The 24,859-nt window shown below is 37.3% G+C and overlaps 1 protein-coding gene across 1 annotated transcript; it reads right to left on the reverse strand.

The window, feature by feature from the left end:
* Positions 1–4,646: 4,646 nt before the first annotated feature.
* Positions 4,647–23,407, reverse strand: LOC129282874 (oxysterols receptor LXR-alpha-like). The gene is made up of 8 exons (XM_064114647.1): positions 22,548–23,407; positions 14,939–15,253; positions 14,247–14,387; positions 13,458–13,660; positions 12,034–12,129; positions 11,077–11,280; positions 10,087–10,312; positions 4,647–8,305 (listed from the first exon to the last, which is right to left on the reverse strand). The coding sequence occupies exons 1-8, from the start codon at positions 22,609–22,611 to the stop codon at positions 8,067–8,069; spliced, it is 1,488 nt and encodes a 495-aa protein (XP_063970717.1). The 5' UTR covers positions 22,612–23,407; the 3' UTR covers positions 4,647–8,066.
* Positions 23,408–24,859: the final 1,452 nt, after the last annotated feature.

Genomic DNA, 24,859 nt, shown 5'->3' on the forward strand with positions numbered 1-24,859 from the left:
GATACCAGGCGCGACCAAAGAAACGCGTAAAAAGGATCTCTTCTTCAAGATTGGGCACGTTACGTACGTGACGTAATAAGGGTGTCAAAACACTAAAATACTGAAAAAGGGTATACATTTGGCTAGGAAAGCTACATGTTTTTACGGTCAAATTTGCGAGGGTATAAAAAAGACTAAAAATGCTTTGCAGTCCGATTTGAGCGAGGTGTGGGAGATGGGGCGGTAATTCAGGAAATATTTGTCAAGGGTACCGTTTTGTTTCCGATACTTTTCCGAAGAATATTTTTCAGAATATGGAAAATACTTAAGGGTGCTTTTCAAAACTCCATGGTCGCGCCTGGTATCCACTTGTCAACGGAAGTGCCCCGCCCCCCCCCCGGCTCTCTCCTATCTCCCTTCATTCTCCCTCTCCTTATCGCTCTGTCTCTCTTCAAACCCCCTCTTTTATGTCTCTACCCCCCTCTTCTCTCAACCACTCTCACTTTCTCTCCACGCTCCTCTCTCTTTCTCCCCTCCTCCCTCTCTCTCTCACACATTTGCATAAAACACACAACTTCCAATGCCACCAACAAACAGTATACTACGTCAGAATCACAAAATGATAGAAAACAAAGAAGAGGCAGGGAGATTCTCTGTATTCAAATTTTGGTCATGTTTAGTGTCCGATAGAGACGCACATTCTGAACATCACAATCCAGGCAAATCAAAAACGCTGAAAAGAAAAGAAAAAACCTCCATCGGCAGACAAAAATGATCCAACATGCTAGCAATGCCCCCCTCCATCTGCACAATTCCACCCTCCCGAATTGTACCCAAGATTACATAACATAATAGCAAGCTCCCCCTTCACACACATTTATGAAGCAATTATGTTCCATTTAAAAAAAAATTGAGGGTCGGAACTCAGAAAAATGGTCATACATTGTCACTTTTCCCTCAACTTGCATTATTTCAGACCAAAATATGTGTTATATACATCTTCTAGATGAATTTTGCCTTACTCGAGCTGGGGGGTGTTTCACAAAGATTTAAGTATGACTTTGAGTCGCACTTAAATGCCTAGTTGCGTCGGTATAAAAGGCATGACCGCATTGGTCAGATCATGCAAAGAGGACGCGCACTACTGCGTATTGATCAACTAGATTGCGCATTGCATTTCAGATACGTGTCGCCATTTAAGTGCGATTTAAGTCGTACTTAAATCTTTGTGAAACACCCCCCCCCCAGATTTCCGTGGTTCCAACAGAATCACCTTAACAGAGTCACGTGTAACAATGTTGCCAATTTGGAGATCAAAATGTGATCAATGAAGTCAGACAACTCGATCCTGCCCAGAAACATTGATATAATATGACCTCATATTTTTTTCAAAGTTGGAATAGTTCTGTCATGTATATTATCAAAACATGTATTTTATAATGGTGGGTTTTGTAAATGGGGAATGGGAGGGGTTTTTTTTGTAAAGAAAATTAATGCGCTTATTTCCTTCATTCAATTTCCATGACGATGCATACTTATTTTGTACGAACAAACACACCTCATTTATTGATCGCCCGACACGTGAGTAATGACCTTATCTCTTGAACATTAATTTCTTCATTTTTTAAAAAGTAGTGAATATACATACATACAGACAGACAAAATATAATTGCAATTAAAAAAATGAAATTGAAATAAATCCAAAAAAAATCAATATGACCACCATATTAAATGTATTTCTTTTGCTATTGCAATATGAAAACAATAAATCTTCAGGAATATTTACATCAGAACATCAAAATACACATGTCTGTCTTTTTCTTCTATTTTCATGTCACTCTACTAAAGTGACATTTTGTGGGATTAAAAAAAAATCATTTTTCTTCTAAATTATGAGAGTAAATAAAAAGGAACTGGCAGCATATTTCTGTTTTGTTTTTTTTGTATATCACTCATTAAATCCTTACAATCATTTATACACACGTAGAAATCTAAGGTAACCACAATAGACAAATTACAAAATAAAAGGGTTAAGTATTTTTCTAAAAATGTAGTAAGAAAAGCAGATCCTTAATGAAATTTGCTTCTTTCAAAGTCACAATTCTGGCTTGGACAGATCATGTTCGGAGCGCAGGGGAGAGGGAGTACGGTTACAAATGAAGATAGTCAAGGGGCAAATTCTAAATGGACATCTTGGGCCTGTCTTACAAAGAGTTGCGATCGATCCGATCAATCGCAACTATGGAAAGCCAGTAATATCAACCTCTAAAATGCATGTTTGTTCAAAATATTTTCTACATGTGATGTGTATTCATGCATTCATTGTTTTCTTGAAAATTCACTACGCTTCTCTTTGTTTACAAAGGACGTTGTGCAAATTTCCTATAGAAAAAATTATGACACTGATAGAGTTACGGTTGATTGGATCACAACTCTTTGTAAGACAGGGCCCTTGTCTACATCAACATTACATCTTATTTCCTTTTCTACAAAAAAGCAAAACATCTAGTATAACCCTTTCATTTTTCAATCAGGACGCCACATAAGACAAAGCTAGTGTTTGATCATAGAGCTCGTTTGTACGATTGAGTACATTGCTCATCTGCAATCAATCATACAAATCAACTCTAAAATTCATCATAAAACTTTGTGTTGGTGCCAGTTTCACAAAACTTGCTATAATAACAAATTGCCATAACAGTTAAAAGCTAGTGAAATCCTTCAATCTGATTGGCTGATAGTGAATTCATTACTGAAATTGTGCATTTTTTTAAAATTATAACAAGTCTTTATGAAACCGGACTTTCGCTGTTCAGTTTAGATTAGGGTAGGGCTTGTAAATCGGACACTTTCACTAAAATAAATCACTCTTGGAGAGTTCTATGGTAGCAAAAACAAGTGCACATAATGTTTTGCAAACTATCACAAGGTGTATTTCTAATTTTCCATTATTCTTATTGCTATAAAAATCTACATACACAACCACAGTGGTGGATTACTACCGGTTTTCAAACTGAAAAAAAAACAAAAAAAAAACAGGGAAGCATTTCCTGAAAGGACTCTCAGACATTTTATCCGGCAACAGGGTTGGGCTCAATTACTTTCTTCGATTACAATTTAAATTACGTAATTGAAGAAATGTTCAATTACAATTACGTATGAAAAGAAATGTTCAATTACAATTTTTCAATTAAATAACATTTTTTTCTTCAATTATAATTACCAATTACTTTTGTCAATTACAATTTCAATTACTTTCTAGAAAAGTCATAAATGAAATCAACTTGTATTCTGTACATAGTACCACCTATTTCAACATAATTCTAAGTTACAGAGACACCAACAAGATGAAGGGTTTAGGTTAAAAAGCACGGAGTCTGCCTGTTACTCTCTTCGATGCTGAAGCAGTTGACATGAAAAAGGTCATTAAATTAAATCATAAATTCAGTAAGTTAATTGTAAAGTAATTGAATGTAATTAAAAGTACTTGAAGTCAATTACATTTTTTACAATTACTATTACAATTACTTTCCCTTTCAAAACTTCAATTACAATTACAATTACTAAAAAAAATGTTATTAATTACGTAATTGATCAATTACCTTGTAACTGATCCCAACCCTGTCCGACAAGTCCTGTTTTATCCGACAGTTACCGTAGGAACCGTGCTCCTCAGCCAGTTAAAATCAAGGACAGTTGTCAGATCTTTACAACTTGTCAGACAAAAATATGTTGATGAAATGCTATTCTGCTCCCCAGGGGTAAATGCAGACATGAACATGACTTTCAACACACCATCTCATTGATGAATACATGGTAGTGCACATTCTTTTTTCATAGCCTGATTTGACCAATTCCGTGATGTTTTTTGAAATCACAAGCTGATTAAAAGCTAATTAGTTGTATGAAAATTAAAGCTTTCGGCGAGGGCTTGTGAAATTAAACCAACAGACTACGTTGTATACAACTTATGTCTCATAAAATGAGTTAGAATATTAATGCAAATTGTATGATCAAACAAAAAGCATGAATCGTCGACTCCCAGTCCATTATCTATTGAAGCAAGATGAAACTTTGTTTATCTTAGTCTGAGCATTTGCAGTTCAAGAGGAAGGCTGCCCTCTATTGTCCAACTCTGTATTAGTGGTTGGCTGATCAAATGATCAGAACATATATGTTAGTGGGTCTCAAGTTGGCCTGAAGTATGTAAGGGGCATGATTAATAAAATAAATTATATCTTCAAAGAGAATAATGTTATAACACTCCATTCTACCCTCGCTCTCTCTCCGTCTCTCACTCTCATTTCACACAAAATCCTATAATACAAAATTTCATACAGAATCTGTTAAAAATCATAACATATCGGGGGGGGAAAAAAATCAAAATCTTGATACACATATTTTTGAACATTTACAATCGACCCAAGAGTGAGAAGAAAAGAATAGAAATAATGCGCATGATAAAACTGATCTCCTCTGTATCGTAACAAAGACAAATATTCTGAACCTAAAATACAACATATACATTTACACGTAAAATCCTTCACACAACTCCTTATTTTTTTTTTTGTCAAATCAATGTCCATGTAGAGTCTGGAAGCACGAAAGTGCTAGGTGGAAAAACAACTGGATTTCAAGTCTAGGTGGTTAACTGTTTGCAGTCAAGAATATTTACAATGTACACAGACCAACACAAGCACCACTTCTAGTGGCTCCAAACTAGTATACAAAAAACAGCTGTTTCTTCAATATTATTCTCATTAGTATTATTAGTCGATAATGCTATATACTTCTTGCTGCATCTACAAAAAAAAAACTCTCTCAAGAGTTCCGGCCTGAAAACAGCCAATTAATTCCATCCCTGCTTTTCTCTCTACATACCTTCATGAATAGTAAAATCTACATCATACTATATTTTTTTTTAAGCTCACAAAAATCACACTGGAAAAATACTTACATCTAAACAGTATTTCATTTTCCTTTTATACAAGTCAATTTGCAAACACATTTTTTTTCTTTGCATTTTACACATTTTTTTTCTTTGCATTTTATTCATTTTTTTCCTTCACCTGCACAAGGATTTTTCTTTCTCTATTCTTAAGAGATAAGAAGTTTATTTCAGATAATATATAATCCCAATATCTATATCAAACGCATGTTTCTCTACCAGAAAACACAGACGATAACCCTTGAATGACAATAAAGCTCAATATACAGCTCATTTCTTATTGGAATAATTTGAAAATTTAAAAATAACGAATCTAGGCAGACATCAATTGGTAGCCTCACACGAGGAGAAACAGTATTGGCACAAAAATTTTGTTTGAATTTATTCATTTTTACGATTCTTACATTAAAAATCTAAATGTACATGGAACTCATTGGATTTATTATATTAACTAGAAAAGTAGAGCTATTTTTAATATACCTAGCAAAAAATATTACCTCTGAAAAATGCAAAAAATTGGGTAGAACTTCAAAAATCTGAATTCGCGCATTAGAAATAAGTATGAAGCATTTACAAGTTAAATTTATTCAACTGCTTTAGGAAGTAAATGAGAAATCTTGCATCTTGCAAAAAATGTATAAAAATATTTTTTTGTCATGGTTATATGATGAAAATTTCTGGTAATAACAAGGATGGCTTTGAAAACAAACATTTCAGTGAGATGTCAATGTCTTTAATTTAGCCCGTCTCCTGCAATAAAACACGCAGAGTTGAACCGACTTTCTACAAGTTTACCCATAACGCTTTGTGAGAGAGAGTCCACATCTGTTCCGCCTTTTACAAATCCAATTAATCATAAATGTTTGCCTTGTTCCCTTATTGTGAGATCCAATTGGGGTACTGCAATAAACTTTAATTTAATTTAATTCCAGATCAAGTGCAAATCCTAAAAATTAAAGGGGAATCCAGCCTTGGCCATAAAATATTGTGTTCGGAAGGAGAAAAATAAATTTAATAGAATGGCGAAAGTTTGAAAGAAATCGGACAAGCAATAAGAAAGTTATAGCTGCTTTAAAATTGAGATCACTAATTGTATGTAGATTTCAAATTGGCAACTGGGTGAGTAAATTATGACAAGGGGCAAGGACAACTTTCCCATAGGCCATGTACTTTATTATCAGGGATTTGTGGTTTTCTCCTAAGTATCCATTCCCCTGGGGCAGTAATCTAAATATAATCCAGGTAGTATATTGTTTTATGTCCTCATGAAAGAAAAATATAATTTGAAATAAAACTTTTGGGAAAAATGACATTTTAGCCATAATACGTATTGGAGTACATGGAAGAGTAGTCCTTGCCTTACATCACTATGACATCCCGTATGCGGCCAATTTGAAGTTTCCATGGGTATAGTGATTACCAATATTTACAACTTTTAAAAATTCATAACTTTTTAGTTGTTTGTCCAATATTGATCAAACTTTCACCTATCGCCTTGTCTGATTTTTCTTTTTCTTATAAAAGCAAGTTTTTATTTGGGTTGGATTCCCCTTTAAGAATAAGTCCTTCCATAATGAAACACAAATTCTCAGCTGATTTGCATTTTATTACAACTCAACTTTCGATGTAACTTCTGAAGGTTTCCATGGCAAAGAAGAATAGTGTAGCAGGTTTCACAGTACACCATGTATCTTTCTTGGGCAAGTGTTGGTCCTGATAAGTTTGGGTGGTCCTTTTCAGGACCAACACTTGCCCAAGAAAGATACATGTCTACTGTGAAACCTACTACACTAACTCAACTTTCTTGCAATGCCAAATTATTCTTGATTGTGTGACTTGCACTTGATCTGAAATTAATGCAAATTTCTTGCTATGCCCAATAAAATGGAACTATTTAGAGAGCCACTTATTTGATCAGACAACTGTGCGTCTGTCACAACTCTCTCTCTCTCTCGCAACGTGATTTAGGTTTGCCTAACAAAATCCAATCATTCACGAAAGCAAGAGCTCAATGTGATATCACTGTCTACTATTTGGCACACTGATATCAATGATCACCTGAAGTCCAAGGATCTCCTGAGAGGTTTGAACTACGAAAAAAGTGATGTCCATTCAATGATCTGTCTTAAATGCGAAGCTCTCAATATCACTTCCAACTTTCCATCGTCTCAACGAACTTCCAAAGTATTCCTTGCTCCAGCTTTAGTAGACCTCTCTGATCTACTTCAGTGTAGGTCCACTCTAAAATATGCATAATTCCTTGATGTCCATCAGGTTGATCTGTCACCAGCGGCCTTCGAGCTTGTGGATACTACCTGACGGAGCTGGAAGGCGTCCTACATTATTTCCCAATCAATCTCAACATTATTCCATATATTGTGCAATATCCAAACCATGTTCTTCTTACAGAAGACGCACCATTCCACAAGAAGATTCCATTTAGATTAAGCAGTTTGTTCCCATTCACAAATCCTTCAGATACCACAAGGAAGATTTCCCCGTAAACATAGACCTCTAGAGCGCTTGCACTGCACAAGCAACATGGAAGGATACTCAAACTGGTACTAACACCTATAAGATTACACACCAAGACATACCAAATTTGTCCATTTAAGGATTGGCAGCATTTTATATACCTTGTTTCCATATCAAGATTTCTCAAAGGGCACAAGACAGGACAGGGTAGGAACATTCTTACAGGTTGCATGACTTTGTGGATACTGTACACTGGTTGTCTTGGTCACTCTATAGATGGCTACATGGATAGGAAGAGTGGCGAGACAGGTTCAGGGTTTTGAAGATTGGCAGAGATGTGGATGATGATATGGCTGTCATTCCAATGACTACATTCTTAAGGGTTGTACGACTTTGCGGATTCTGTACATCAGTTGTCTTGGTCAAGACGGTGACGTGGATAGGAAGATTGGCGAGAAAGGTTCAGAGTTCTTAAAGATTGGCAGAGATGTGGATGATGGTACAAAGAGAATTGGCTGTCATGTCAGTTCCAATGCCCCCTGGGGTAGGACTGGGATCTCTTGGGGAAGGGTCGGGATCTCTTGATCCTTGAGTCAGAAAGGGAACAGGAGGTCCACGAGATTGGCAGCAAGAATAAGAACGAGAACAGGAACGGCTATAGTTGTCATTTCACGTCCCAGATCTCTTGGAGGAGGGGCGGGATCTTTTGATCCTTCACTTTGAGTTGGAATAAGAGCTCCGAGTGGCTATTGTTTAGACTTCGGAGTTCTGTCAGTTTCATCAGAACTTTGGGGAGGAGAAGGACCTCGTGAGGGCGCCGTAGCTTCAGGTACGAACGCAGCATGTCCAGGTACGTCTCCTGCATCTGTTCCACTCGCTCTCGCTCGATGATGGCTGGCCGATCTGTAGAAGAAGCACAAGGAAAGAGTGTGTCAGTGTTTTCATTCACGAATAAAATTTTGTGATGGACCTGTACTTAGTAAATAAAATATTACATCACAGTATCTCTCCAAGAGGTGGTTTTTCACAGAAACATGATGAGAAAACGTTTGGTGAAGGATACAAATGATGCACACACAAAAGAGATCGAGATCTCAAGATTGCCTCTCATATTCCAAGTTTTCCAAACTGCCGAAAGTGTTTGGAAAGAAGGCTAATTATTATTTTCAGTTTTGTATAATTTTCAAATAGTTTGACATTTCTTGCAAATATTTCCTGTGAATCATCGGAGGCACATAAAAACCTCCACTCAAGCATTGAAAACGTAACGCTTGATTTTACTTTTATCAACATCCGTATCCATCAACAAATTTTGTTTCGCATGCTTGTAAAAATCTAATTTAATATCAATTTTCATGAGGAATTACGACTCCAATCTATCGATTACTCAGTAACAGGTTCTGTCAATCACCTAGAGTGGAATAAATTTACAAGATCAACAGATTGTACTAGTGCTTGGTATATTCAACCCGTCATCTCATATTGTAAATTCACTATGTCACTTTCTCTGGCACAACATCCCTGAAGCAGGCCAAGGAATATCCTGAAAGGGAAAGTATAATTTGCTGAGTCCAAATGTATTTCCTGTGGTGTTCACTAAAGGTGGTTTCAGACCGCCTCGAAGTTTGTAAGTTCCGGGTATTTTCTGATCGGGAAATTTACCTCGATCAGAAAATAATTTTGGCAGTTTGAAAGCAAATTATGCGTAATCTCCCCGAAAGAAAATACCTGCTATATAGTAGGTACTCGTCAAAATTACGGGAACTTTCGCAGGAATTTTTCCAAGGTCGCAGGTATTTTGGCAGTGTGAAAGCAAATTACAGCAACTTTAAGCCCAGCGAGTAGTTGGCGACTTGAATTTCGCGCCTTGCTTTCTTATCAGATCATACTGCACGTGCTCATAACTTCAGGAACTTTTCCCGAAGAGTATGTTTCGGGGCGGTGTGAATGCAGGAGTAATTAACAGGTATTTTTTAGCATTAAAAAGTTCTTGTAATTTAACAGGGATTCTTGTCATTGAGGCTGTTCTAAACCACTTAGGCCCGAATTCACAAAGGTGGTTTTGAAAACCAACAGTTGAATCCATGGTGACACGACATATGCTCCTACGACAATTGCTCCGGTTTTAATATCTCAGAGGGCATAGGGTTAGAGTTAGGATTGTAATAGAGTTTTTTATTCACAATAATGTGAAGATAAGGATTAGGGTTTATTTAGTTTTGGAGATTAGGTTTTATGTTTTGCTTAACGTGCAGATTTTCCATCGGAGCAATTGTCGCCGGAGCACATGTCATGGAACCGAATCCATGGCATATGCAGATTTCCAGTATAAATTACGCTAAACTTAGCGCGTATCGGGCGCGTGTATAAAAAATGTCCAATGCTGATGCACGCTTTTGTCAGAGTGCGCCAAATTGACGCCTGTTACCATGGTTAAATACGCTATTTTATTCATGAGTCCGCGGTTTGAAAAGTGGACTCATTAATTCAAAACAGTGGACTCATTAATAAAATAGCGTGGATAACTACGGCAACAGGCGTAAATTAAGCATAATTTATACAGGAAATCTACATAAACCATGGATTCAACCGTGGGTTTTCAAAACCACCTTTGTGGATTCGGGCCTTAAAGTCTGAGGTCACCTTCCACCCCCCCATGAAAGCTCAAGACAGACTCCACTCACCTGGTGATAATATCGTGATTGCCATTAGAAGAATAAACTCTGCATAGTCCAGCTCCAGCTCTGACATACTCTTGGCAAAGTTGTACATGGGGTCGACCAGGTCCCCGATACCGCCTTCCAGGAGCTGTTTCCGTGTGTACGGCATCTCGTTGCCGAACATGATGGCATCGAGCTCTCGGTCGTACCTCAGGGCTACTCTGAGCATGATTACTTCAATGGCAGAGCCCTGAGAGAAAAGGGAGAATATGATGGTTACTAAAGGTTTCAAGATGGATCAAATCTTGGTAGTAGAATGATTTGCATGACAGGAGAAGTTTAAGGGGGAAAAAAAGAACGGCGAGAAATTAAAAGAGATTGGAGCAGGAATAACAAAGGTGTGGCTGATTACAAATATGAGATTACAGAGACTAAGCAAATTCAAAAGTGGCAACTTGGCGAGTATACTGTGACAAGTGGTAATAACTCACCATCATCACCATCATCATCATTATCATCATCGTCATCATCGTCATCATCACCACCATCATCATCATCACCACCACCATCATCATCATCATCACCATCATCACCATCATAATCACCATCATCATCACTATCATCACCATCATCATCATCATCACTATCATCACCATCATCATCACCATCATCACTATCATCATCACCATCATCATCATCATCACAATCAGTATCACCATCATCATCATCATCACCATCATCATCATTACCATCATCACCATCATCGTCATCATCAGCAGCACCATCATCACTATCATCATCACCATCATCATCATCATCACAATCAGTATCACCATCATCATCATCATCACCACCATCATCATTACCATCATCACCATCATCGTCATCATCACAATCAGTATCACCATCATCATCATCACCATCATCATCACAATCAGTATCATCATCATCATCACCATCATCATCATTACCATCATCACCATCATCGTCATCATCATCATCCTTTTTACCCACCTTTAGGAGTAATATTTGGTCTTCCCTCTTGAGCGTGAGGAAACCTGGTATGTGTTTGCTATACTCCACGATGAGCTGAATGGTTAGGATAGTAAGTTCTGTAATGTGAGCGAAACGAAGATGAAGAGCATCGTTGTCCTGATCGTCAAGATCATCCCCATCTCCGTCTTCTGACGATTTCTTGGGGTTTAACACAGGCATCAGCTGGAAGATAAAAACAAATCAATTCTCTCTCAGTTCCAATTTCATCCAACATCCATTAACCCTTATTTAATTTTGTCACAACGCCGTGCTCAGGACCTTTTACTTTGAAGTCTTGCGTATCTTTTGACACCAAATGTGCGACGCGTGGGTAAGCGGTTCGGAAATTACGCAACATTATCTAAGTGCACATCAGACTAAAAATTGCTCAAAATCGTGATCCTGTGTACAAAATCAATGCAAATTGTGCTTTTCAACCCAAAATCATAATTTATGAATATTTTTACTTTTGTTTGTTTAAATGAATTTATTTTATGCAATTTATGATCGCAAAAGAGTCCCTACAAAGTTCATCGGAAAAAACAATAAAAAATAAAGGTTCGAAAAAAAAAAAATACATATTATATAACAATAAAATACATAAGAAATTAATATGTTTGTAATTTTTTTGTATATATTTGTTAGAAATGCAAAAATTGATACTCTCACCAAAAATTAGCGTTCTGCTAGCTATATAAATTGAGTTAAATGCAAAAACACACACAAAAAAAAACAATTTTAATTTTATATTGAATTGAATTTAATTTCATACACCTATCTGCATAATTAATCAATAAAAAATAAAAACAATTAAATTTTTTTTTACAACAGTCTTGTAGTTTACATCTGGTTCTACGCGCTTGCAAATTTTCACGGCGATTGCACAATCAGCGGCCAAGATCTGAGGGGGTTACGGGGGCCCTGATGTGAACTTACCCCTGGTAATGGATTTGATGCGTCATATATATCTGAAGCCTGAACCGACTTGGAACCGTTGGCTTGTGAGTTCTGACCTTGGCCTTCTTTCCACGGCTGCAAGAAAAATAAACAGAAGTACATCTTTTAAAGGTTCATTCCCTTCCCCTAAAGAGGTAGTAGCACTGAACTACAAGACAAGTATAAGGGGCCATGCACAAACCTGGTGGGTGTTTCATAAAGCTGTTCATAAGTTACGAGCGGCTTTACAGACTGTCATCTTTTCTTGCAGTAAATGATATACACATTATATTTCATTGGCGATGAAAAGAAATGGTCACCAATCGTTCGTAAAGTGGCCAAACTTATGACCAATTTTATGAAGTTACACTAACCAGGTGGGCGTTTCATAAAGTTGTTTGTAAGTTAAGAGCGACTTTAAGAACGACTGGTTCTTACGTGCTAAACCATCGCCAAAGAACATTTGGGTGTATATCATTTTCCACAAGAAAGGATCACCGGTTGTTCTTAAAGTCGCTCTTAACTTACGAGCAGTTTTATGAAACGGCACCCAGGCCTTGATGTATGATTAACTTGATCAAATTTCAGTGCTGACAACTCTCGTGAAGAAGTGCCTTGGAAGTTGGTGGAAAAAGAGAGAGAAGACTAAAGAAGTCATATAAAGCAACAGTAAGAACTTTGTAGAATACGGCCCCCTATGAGGTATAGGGATCTATATGAGAGAACTTTCAACCAATCATTTCTTTGTCATTTATGAATGGACTTTTGTTTTGTTGTTATTATGAATATCAATGCATTGTAACATAGAAATTTATATGCATCAGCTTTTAGCTGAACACAACAACCTATCCCTCGAATCTCACCCCCAGTTGCAATCCTGAGGTGACTATCCCAATGTCCTCAGGTCCAGGAATCTCCAGCTCTTTGTGGGTGCAGACAAGATTCTAAATGACCTCTCTCTATTCAAGAAAACCTAAACCTACACCAATCCCAAATATAAGATCTCCCTCCTGGACGATCTTACCCTGGCTCTGTTTAGGTCTTCGGGTCCAGGAATCTCCAGCTCTTTCTGCATGCTGACAAGATTCTAAATGACCCGTGTCTCTTCAAGAAAACCTAAACCTACACCAATCCCAAATATAAGATCTCCCTCCTGGACGATCTTACCCTGGCTCTGTTTAGGTCTTCGGGTCCAGGAATCTCCAGCTCTTTCTACATGCTGACAAGATTCTAAATGACCCGTGTCTGTTCAAGAAAACCTAGACCTAAATCTAAACCTATCCCTCATACCTCTCCACCTATCCCTGGAAGCAAAAACCTACACGCAAATCTAAACTAATCCCTCAAAAGCTATCTTACCGTTTCTGTGCAAGAAAACTTAGACCATAATCAAAACCAATCCCTAACATCTTTCCATAACTTACCGTAACTCTCTTGAGGTCCTCTGGTCCAGGAATCTCCAACTCCTTGTGTATGCTGACAAGATTCTCGATGACCTCTCTCTGTTCGTCGGTCAGAAGCGGAATGCTCTCCTCTTCGCTCTGTTGCGGACTCTGATCGATTTGCTGCTGCTTCTTCATCATCTTCCTCTGCCGTTTTGATTTACATTGTTCTTCTGTTAACAAACCTGTTCAAACCAATAAGTAAATACCAGTAACAGATGGTGACTGATACCCCTGCCTATGACAAAACTTTTCCCTTGACTATTCGCTATAATATTCCATTACCATGGTAACACAGTTTCCAACACTTTCTAAAAATGCATCTTAAATGTCTTCACTCATCGAGGTATGTGTCAAGTCTCATAATTATTCGGTGAAAACTGAGAAGGTGGTTTGATCGCAAGATTTGGAATGGACCGACCGACCACCCACAGAACCATATACTAATTCCTACATACATGTACCCCCTTCCAACTTTGTTTGGCAGGGCTGTTATGATTGACTACAGATGATTCCAAGTTTGGTGTTAAAAGCTGGTTTGGTGTTAAGCCAATTTCTACACCAGACACAATACAACCTTAAATGAGACTAGTATTTTAACACCAAGTTTGGTGTTAAAAGCTGGTTTGGTGTTAAGCCAATTTCTACACCAGACACAATACAACTTTAAATGAGACTGGTGTTTGAAACAACAGTCGGGTTGAAAATGAAACTGCTTCTTGAAGCAAAATGCACACTTAATTTTGAATCTATCAAAGTAAAGATACTTACATTCTGCTAACATGCCGACTTCTCTGCATTTTCTAAGCCTGCATTCTTGGCATTTTCTTCTCATGTACATGTCCATTTCACAGTTACCTCCTCTCGTACATTTATACTGTGCATTCTTCGTTATACTTCTTCGGAAGAAACCTGGAAAAATTTGTTTGGAAAAGGAGAGAATTGAATGAAATAATTTAGAGCACATCAATTCATCAAGACTTAAGACAGTACGTAAGAATTCAATAGTTCTGAGTCTACGTCTTTTTAAAGAATTTCTTAGGCCCGTTATCTCAACGAGGTTTCAATTGTACCATGGTAAAAACCATGGTTTATGCAGATTTCACTTGTTATCACGCTTCAATTAGATGTTCTTTGCCAAAGGAAAGCATTTACAATTGGCCTTTTCTTTGTATACACAATGAAAGAAGTGTAATTATGTATACAAATCTGCATATCCCATAGTTTTGTACCGTGGTACAATTGACACCTCTTTCGAGAATACGGGCTACAATGTCTCCTAGAAAATTTTGAAAGAGAAGCTGAAACATTTGCAAATTCATACTGAGTATTCTTTGTGATACTTCGTTGGAAGAAACCAGAAAAAATATACTGGGGTAGGAGAGCATTAAAATTTATGTCAAGAGGAAAAAAGTTGGAGAACTTTGATGTCTTTCAAAATTTTGTATGCTACCGTAACTCACCTTTGCATCCCTCACAGCTGAGGGCGTTATAATGGAACCCCGACGCCCTGTCACCACACACTAAACACAGCTCCAAGTCCATGCGCGGCGCCGGACCTTTCCTCTTCTTGACACCAGAGGGCCCCGTACTGCCGTCCGATGATATCGACTGCGGCGATGACTGCTCTTTCATCGAGAGGGAGGGTAACGTCGAGGTGGAGGACGGGGAGACGAGGGTGGGGGATTGTGAGAAGGGGTTGCCCGTCGACTGGGCGAGCATCTCGTAGCCGGTGTCGGGAGGCTCCGACTTGATCTGTAGCGACTGAGTGGCCGGATCTGAAAGACGGAAAATGAGAGGTGATAAATGTAACGTTACTGATTTAAGTCACTTTAAACTGTTAAAACACATAGGCAATTCAAATGTATCTACATCTGGGCCCCATCTTACAAAGAGTTACGATTGATCTGATCAATCTCAAGGATATGGAAATCCATCAATGCCATAATTTTTTTCTTTAAGAAATTTGCTCAATGTCCTTTGAAAACAAAGAGAAGCATACTGAATTGTCAGGAAAAACAGTCAATGTATGAACATACGTCATTTCTAGAAAATATTTTAAACAAGCATGTATTTTAAATGTTAACGTTGCTGGCTTTCCATAGTTGCAAATGATTGGATAAATCGCAACTCTAGGGGGGGGGGATGATCACCCTCATTAATAGGCTACTGTAGAAAAAAACAATGAAAATTGAGATGGAGAACATGTCCCCTCCCTCCAGATCATTGCCAATGGATTGTACATATTCTAAAATATCTAACCTAACAAATAAGAAATAAAATCTAACAAGCTCTATGTCTCCCTCACTCTCTCTATTTCACTTGATAATCCCATCTCTCTCTTAACAGCCATACAGCAAAAAAATCCCATCCTCATAAATTATGTTAATTTTCTTTATTTATATAATAAAGTACATCTTTCAATATGTACTCAACACATTATATGAAAATAAAATTCTCTATATGGAAGTATGATCACAGAGCCTCCTATTTTATAGGAAAGATGTCTGGGCAACATTTTTTAATGGAATTTGTGAAAGTGATTAGTTCATTTCGCTATTCGAACTAAAGTAAAAAAAAAAATGAGGGCAGTCACATGTTACAGCACCTTTGCCTTCTGTACGAGCAGGGAGCAATTCCATGTTAAGGGTATACCCCTTTTCACTGAGCAGCAACAGTAAGAATACGCTCCTTTTTACGTTTCTTTTGTACAACATACTCGCTTCCTTGTGAGTGAAACGATTCACAGACCCAAGCACCTCCCTATAGTCTACTAAAATCCAGACTCATTTTAATTGAAAGGGAGATAAAAAGTGTTAAAACTGGGGCCTATTCAAGTCTGGTCTTTACTATACACGCCCAGGGTAATTTACCAAATAGGTCTTCAGTCTATCCCAGCGGGACAACAGAAAAAGAAAGGAGATCGTCGATTAGAAAAAGCTAATTATCTTATTTTCCTTTGTCCGCAAAATTGAATGAAGCTAAGCTCCCCGTTGTAATGGCACAGCTCACAAAGGGCTACAAAGGGCTACAAAGGAACGGCCTTCTTCGCAGGAGACATATTGATCCGGATGGCAAAGAGGGAATTTATTAAATACACAGTATTGATTTGAAACACTTTTGCTATATAGCCCCTTAAGAGTTTTGTTTAGATGCCGGGCATGATCGTAGATGAGACCCTTAAGTACATGATCAAGTTACTAATTTGGAAAAGTTGAGGGTTGTTCAAATGGAATGTTTGACTGCCAACAGGTGTACTTTTTCTTGACGCACCTCAGTCATGTTTACTAATGTCACTTTGAAAAGAAAATGATCCATTCTAGAATCGCTGATAATTGCTATGGACTCATAAAAGTTTATAATTTTCTTGAAAAATGAAAATCTTAACCTCAGATTAAGTTTTTTATATCAATACAACATACATGTAGTGGGGGCATCGAGGTCTAGTGGTTCTGACTTTCAATCAGAGAGTTGCAGGTTCGAATCCTCGACATGAGGTGTTTTTCCTTCAGCATAAAATTTACCCACATTGTGATACACTCAACCCAGGTGCTAGAAATGGCAGCTGGAGCTAAAGCCCGGGTCATTATAAATTGCTTCAGAATAGATTACATCGGTATATTAGAATAGATCTAGATAGATAGATAGATAGACAGACAGACAGACAGATAAACATACAGATAGCTAGATAAACAGACAGAAAAACAGGTAGATGGATAGATAGCTGGCTAGATTCATGTAGATACAAATGCCTATGATCAATATGATTATAATTATGGTAAAAATTCATTATGCAATATTTTCATCTCATAAAAAGTAGGAAAGTGACTTTCTGAGCCTGTGTAAGCAGTACGAATGAGCTGAAAGCCAAGTCTTTATTGGGTTTTAATACTGTCTTACTATACAGACCATGTCTATCTTGTTCATATGAATGCAGTAGCTGGGGTCATACAATTACATCACAATAGACCATGTCTAAAAGTTAATCTTAAGGGGTATGTGATCAATGTGAAAATTTGGAAATAACTGGGGATTAGGAAACCCCCCAATGTTTTTAAATCTTGCCAAGTATCACAACATTAAAAGAACTGTGACTTTTGGGGATAATCTGGCCCAGCTAATTTACAGTCAATGAAAAGAGTCAATCTGGTTTGATGTACTTAGTGTGGATGTACATCCTATGGATATAATTGGGAGAGTCAGAGAATGATATGAATAAAGAGAGAGAGAGAGAGAAAAGGGAAGGAGTTGGGCTTAGTTTAATTTCAACAGAATATTTCCCTTTTTTGTATTAAATCTTATGCACTTTCGTCAAACACATTTTCTTTTCTTTTTTTTATGAAATAATAGCAACGATAATTTACCTAAAGATTATCCACACAAGTGGCCCCATGCTGTAAGTTTTGTAACAAATGATAGCAATGAATGATTACATACTAAAATACCCTTTTTACACACGCTAAAATTTCCTTAACCCCGTACTATAGGTGGGGCTAAATGGCAATTTAGCCCCACCTATAGTACGGGGTTAAGCTTAGCCCACTTTCTTTTTACACAGCATTTTTGCAAAGTGGGCTAACCCCACCTTTAGTACGGGATTATTTGGCCCTGCAAAAAAGCAGGGTTATCCCAGCAATTGCGGTGCTAAGAGCGATAGTACGGGGTTAAGATCGCTAGTGTAAAACGAAAGTGGGCTAAGCTTAACCCCGTACTATAGGTGGGGCTAAATGGCAATTTGGCCCCACCTATAGTACGGGGTTAAGAAAATTGTAGCGTGTGTAAAAAGGTACGAGTGAAGTACTTGTACTACGAATGATCGACAAAAACCACTAGTCCGGGGTTAGCGAGTTTCGTGTGTGAAAAGCAAGGATTCCTTATCCGGGGTTTGCAATAACAATTTGGCATGTGTAAAAAGGAAAAAAAATAGTACGGGGTTAAGGATAGTACGGGGTTAGCGATAGTCCGGGGCTAAGAAAATCCTGTGTAAAAAGGGTAAAAGATTATCTACACACTAGTATAAGCGATTGCGAAATTCATCAAGTAGAGGCTTTTTAAAGATAGCTAGATATTTTGCGAATGGGCGAGATATAGGCTGCAAGTATCATCATGCTCTGGGTAGCTAACTTTTCAAATGAATTTCAAGCTGCATACAGTGCATAGCATTGCGTCATGATCCATTCGTGTGTGTAATTTGGTGGAAAAAACGAAGCCGTGAAAAGGGCACTGTTAGGGAATCATTATGTGCCTCCTAACAAAAAGTGAAAATATACAAGTTTCTCTCCCCCACGGACAATAATGTTTGTCATATGAAAGCACATCCCTGGATAGGCTCGCAACTAGTGAAATAATTCAGTTAAAGATACCATGATAACAACAATATTGGCCCCTATGGTATATTTAAATCTTTTCTATTCTTGACTGTTGATTACAGACAGAATTGATCTTTCCAAAATCTAAAACTGAATTTCCACGAAAACATTGAAGTATCAAAGAGATCCATGCTTCGAAAATGAATACTGAAGACATGATGTGCATTCATTATTTTGAATAAAGGAATTGTTAATTTTTGTGTTTCGAAAAAAAATGTAAACCTTTCCAGCGCAATCATGACTGGGTCACAGCACATCTTGCTGTGGAAGACTTTTGTTCAGTCACAAAAGAAGGCCTACATATAGCATCTAGAATATAAACATATATCTGGAGAAAAAATTTCTTCTGTTTCTGACCCTCACTGGGAAGGGGTAACTTCTTGGATTAGAGTTCTATAATGGTTCTGCGATAGTCTAATTCGTCCAATTGCCTACTCGTCTACTATCATTTGGTCTAACATCAGTTCGTCCACTATCCACACATAATTGCCCATATGTCCACTCACTATTTCGTCTAAAAACTAGTTGGTCCAATAGCCATTTAGTCCAAATACCATTTGGTCTAATTTGACTAAGTGTTAATTGTGCAAAAATGAATGAAAATTATATCGATATTAGACCAACTGGTTATGAGACGGAATGGTCATAGACGAAATGGTGATTAGACGAAGTGATGATTGGACCAAATGGTTATTAGACCAAATGGTTTTTAGACTTAATGTTGATGGACGGACTGGCATTAGACTAAATGAAAGTAGACCATGTGGTGAGTGGATGAGTTGGCAGTAGACGAATTGGCAATTTACCCCAGATTTCCACCCTACCTCAGAAAAAAAAATCTGTAGAGCAAAAACAGATCAGTAAATTATTATCAAACACAGGCTATTTCTATAACACGCTCCTAAATATTAAAATATCATAAAAAGAAAAAATTAATCCGTTCATAAAATCTAGCCATAATAAATCAGCCACCCCCTGCAATAAAATCAAGTGAAATATTCAACCTGTACTTTAATATGAGAAAGCAAGGGGGGGAGAAGAAGAAGTGTTCATTAATCCGAGTTCCATTAATGCCACATTAGTAAAGTAGCTCTCCACATAAGCATTGGTGCGACTAGCAAATAAGGCTATTAGTCCGAATGCATGAATGATTAAAATCTCTTATCGCAGCAGTAATATTAGATTTGACATCAGTCATTCCTGACAAAAAAATTAAAAACATAAACAAAACAAAACAAAAATAAAACTTTAAAAATAATAAAATCATACAAATATAATATAGGAAACCGAAGTAATACTAATATGTCTTGTATATATTTTAGTAATTGCTGTTAAAACGTTGAATGAAGAATCTAATATATGAAGAAATAAAAATGAACAAATAAATAACACAAAAATTGAAATAAAAAACAAAAAAATTGAATAAATTTAAATAAACATATTGCACACACATAATCTTACTTTGTTTGTCCATGTTGTTAAAAATGTAAAATGTTTTACTTTATTAAATTTTGTAAGTTGGCTTTGGTGTTGAAAAAGAGGTACTTATTGATTAAACCATTTTTCAATTTAAGACATTTGGGGACTACATTTGTTCTGTATCCAGCCACTAAATGGCAACATTTTCATTCAATCAAATTTTTATTCAAAATTGATCATTAAAATGTACAGGGTACCTAGTCCACATAGTCATATGAAAAGTGTTTAAAAAACATGGATGAGCCTCCAACATGTCTACAATACGACTCCCTGTGGGAGATCCAAGACTTCATCTAAGAAAGTTGTTTTTATTTCATTAAGCTTTTTTTTTTTGGGGGGGGACCATCCCCCCCCCTCCCTAAACAATTTTATCTATTGATTTTACTGTTTTCTTATAATTTCATAATTATGGTTGATATTGGAAATGGGATTGGAGAAAAGGAGGGAGAAAAATAGACAAAACTGATAAGACACCAAATTGGCATTTGGATTTAAACTGGCAAACGTGCCTGTTAGAATCTTTTGTTTCTCTTATATCAGAACGTAAAACCTTTTTTTTCTGGGGGGGACCTCTGATATATTCCAAAAGCAGTTGATGATGATACTATTAATCAGATAGTAATTCTTTTTTCTTTCAATTTATTTTGTATAATTTTCATTTATTACAAAGATGGGATACATGTAACTTGAAGGAGATCACCAGCAAAATCATATAGGCCTACTTAGACTAAATGAAGGTAGACAATGTGGTGAGTGGACGAGTTGGCAGTGGACGAATTGGCAATTTACCTCCACAAATACCACCTCCTAATAAAGGCTGCTTTTCTTATTTTCCTTGTCTGGTCTTAATTTATAGGTTTGACTCTTTTTGTAGACCTGCTGGATGTTTCATAAAGCTGTTCTTAAGTTAGGAGCAACTTTAGGGGTCAAGTCCACCCCAGATAAATGTTGATTTGAATAAAAAGAGAAAAAATCAAACTAGCATAACGCTTAAAATTTCATCAAAATCAGATGTAAAATAAGTTATGACATTTTAAAGTATCGCTTATTTTTCACAAAACAATAATATGCATAAATCAGTGACATGCAAATGAGCGAGTTGATGATGTCCCTCACTATTTCTTTCAGTTTTATTTTTGAATTATACAATATTTCAATTTTTACAGATTTGAAAATAAGGACCAGGTTGACTGAACCATATTGTATTTAAACAATGCTAATTCCACATGTTCAGGGAGGAATTAATTGTTTCACTTGACAATTCATATTTCATATTATAAAATACAAAAGAAATAGTGAGTGGATGACGTCATCAGTCTCCTCATTTGCATACCAACCAGGATGTGCATAGAACTGTTTTGTGAAATTAAGCGAACTTTAGAATGTCATAACTTTCTTATTTTACATCCGATTTTGATGAAATTTTAAGTGTTATGCTTGTTGGATTTTTATCTTTTTATTCAAATCAACTTTTTGTTGGGGTGGACTTGTCCTTAAAGAGCAACTTTAAGAACGACTGGTGAACCTTTCTTACACGGTAAATAATCCCCATGAACATATAATGGTGAATATCATTTACCACAAGAAAGGACAACCAGTCGTTCTAATATGCTTTTCACACTGCACTTTTTGTTCTAAATTGGTGGGGCTAAGGGGGGGTCTTAGCCCCACCAATTTCCCGGGGTTAAGCTTAGCCCACTTCGTTTTCACACTACGTTTTAGCAAAGTGGGCTAGCACGGTAAATAGTACGGTACTATCTGGCCCTGCAAAAAAGCAGGGTTAGCCGGCATATTGCGGTGCTAGCACCACAATTGCGGTGCTAAGAGATGCAGTGTGAATCGAAACCGGGCTAAGGAAAAGTGGGGCTAAGCATTAGCCAATCACAGAAGTCGAAATTGCACGTAAATTGCGCTCTGTATGGTAAAATCATCAATATCAATGAGCTGTGTGATTGCCCGGGGTTAAGGCGTTAACCCCGACTAAGCAAATAGTATGGGGTTAAGAAAGAGTGTGAATCAAAAAAAAGATAGTATGGGGTTAAGGATAGTCCGGGGTTAAGGATAGTATGGGGTTAAGAAAATGCAATGTGAAAAGCATATTAGAGTCACTCTTAACTTACGAACAGCTTTATGAAGTAGCCCCCAGGTAGCTCAAAATATAATGTTTTTAGGAAAAGAAAAAAAAGGATCCATGATATTGACAGTAAAAATCAAAGAAACATACCATCACATTCCATGTAATAATCCATTATATCCTCATATGGCGATCGAGATGAGTGAGAAAACATAAGCCACAAATGGGGAATGAGATCATAAGACAGGGTATGATAAAACACTATAAACTGTTAGGCAATCCCTGGATAAAGAAACTTGTTGATGACTGGAGTCTGTAATTCCCATTGGTTTTGTACAGGGACAAACTGGTTCCAGGAAGCAAGAGGTTAAGGAGGTACAGGTGACCAGGTGAAGGAACTGAGCAGGACTATCTTATCAAGATCCGTGACAACTTGTCAACAAGCAGCATGCTGTAAGTTACACACAGCTGACCTACATGTGCACGTAGCAGAGCGATTGCAATTGCAACGCTGCAAGCATGTCTGTCTTGCCGTTATCTCCTAAGGTATAACCTTCCTTTGCCCACCCTGTTGTGGGTGTCGACTAGCAGATCAGATGATGCCTGTCGCAGGTTGGACCTGGTGGTGGCAGTGGTCGAGGTGTCGGTGGTGATATCGCATTGGCGCCAATGTTGATCGTTGAGCTTACAGAGGTAAGCGCAGTGAATCAGGTTTTGTGCGCTGTATCAATTACAAGAGAAGAGCTGATCGTCAAAAGGACAGCCTCGTTGCGGGCACGGATTGATGATCACGCCTAAACACCTAGTACTTAACAGAGTTCAGCTGAAGGGGAAAGAGGCACTGAAAGCCTCTTTGAGGGACAGTTATAAAAGGGAACAATTCTTCCGCTATTCATTGCCCGCCCATTCATTCCCATTCTGGGGTTTTTAAAGAAGGCAGCTTTGATAGTTTATAATCCTTGCGTATTAGCACTTGTGCCATTTCATTTGGAACAGCCCTGCGGTTAGTCTCAGGACCAAACTCGGAGTGCGTAGCCCAATTTCTTCAAACAAAACCACACAGGACGGAGATCATTGATGGCAGCATACAACATAGATCACAGATACCATCTTTTATTGTTATGGCACATGAATCCTTTGTCACCTACATCATTAAAAATTCCAATTTTTATTTCTGTTTGTTCAAATTGCACAACAAGGGTCTGTATATATACTCTACAGACTGCCTGTGGTTGTTAGGTTTATACCACATTACATAATGAGCCATTGGTATTATTGATTGAGGGCAAATGCACTTTAGGGGATAACTAGTCTATCAACACAGACTCTAATACCCGATTTCTGTTTATTTACAGTTCTGCCAGCATTATTTCGCCACCATGCCTATTTATTCATGGTTTATTTTACAGCCTTTACAAACAAAGTCTCAAAGTCGAAAATATCAACAACTTTTTTATAATAGTTTTGCAAATGCTGACCAAATTACCTGAAGCTGTAAGAACAATACTGCCCCAAAAGTAGGTCATCTTAAAAAAAGTAAAAGGGCACAATTTTGTGTAATGACATAGAAATGACTCATCAGGGCTGCATTGATTAGACTATAGTGATGTTGATAGATGAGACTGAAAGATGTATTACATTTTCAAGAGAGAACTGTAGAGGGAGCTTGACAGATCAATCCATGAATGTTTAGGTACATGTTCTCATACCCCCCCCCCCCCCCACCCCCTGGAGCTCATTGCCAACCGGAACCAGATGATCACTGTTCGAGCCTGCGGGAATGAAAGAATGCCGTAGTCAACAGGCTATCTAATAAATATTCAGTTAATTAACTTCACTCTATTCAGCTCCAAATATCTCAATCATTTAATTTCAGGTCAGTTTGTTTCACATAATGACATACACATATAATAACACAATTTTCAAAAATAGTGTGTGATGTCATAAACAATTGAATTGTGAAACTTGTTCGACCCCTTGCTCTTATCCACTTCATTCAAAATTTCAGATACATATACTCGTTAACAATAACATGTAATGTATATAACCTTTTGTTCTCTCAGACTTTGATTAATATTTTTGTAATGCCCATTGATTCTTTGTCTATATGTGTGAATTAACTTGTCATTGGGGTTATTATTGTGACCTTTCAGAATTCTCGCTACCCTAAATAGCGATTTCGCCGAGATCCGGGAAAATTCCTGTAACGCGCATTGCATTATGGGATAGCTTTTCGGTATTACAACTTCCTTATCGGAAGTCCAGTGCGCTGTTTTGCCATTCAGATCAACAGTGCCGTCATGCACAACAACACAACGTCGCTTTCGCTCGGAAAGTTTGTGATCACAACCCTCTCTTTCACATTTTCACGTGAAATATATTTTTTATTTCTATTTATAATTCAAATGGAATCAAAACTGACCAAATTAGATAAAAAGTATTATAATCTGTACATATTACGC

The sequence above is a fragment of the Lytechinus pictus genome, unplaced genomic scaffold, assembly GCF_037042905.1.
Source record: "Lytechinus pictus isolate F3 Inbred unplaced genomic scaffold, Lp3.0 scaffold_20, whole genome shotgun sequence".
NCBI lineage: Eukaryota > Metazoa > Echinodermata > Echinoidea > Temnopleuroida > Toxopneustidae > Lytechinus > Lytechinus pictus.

Excerpts from the sequence above, each read along its gene's own strand:
- LOC129282874 (XM_064114647.1), bottom strand. The coding sequence starts at position 22,611 with ATGTTTTCTCACTCATCTCGATCGCCATATGAGGATATAATGGATTAT. Across the intron at positions 12,130-13,457 it reads AGGACCTCAAGAGAGTTACG|CCGTGGAAAGAAGGCCAAGG; the intron begins GTAAGTTATGGA and ends TTTTTCTTGCAG. Across the intron at positions 8,306-10,086 it reads AATCACGATATTATCACCAG|ATCGGCCAGCCATCATCGAG; the intron begins GTGAGTGGAGTC and ends CTTCTTCTACAG.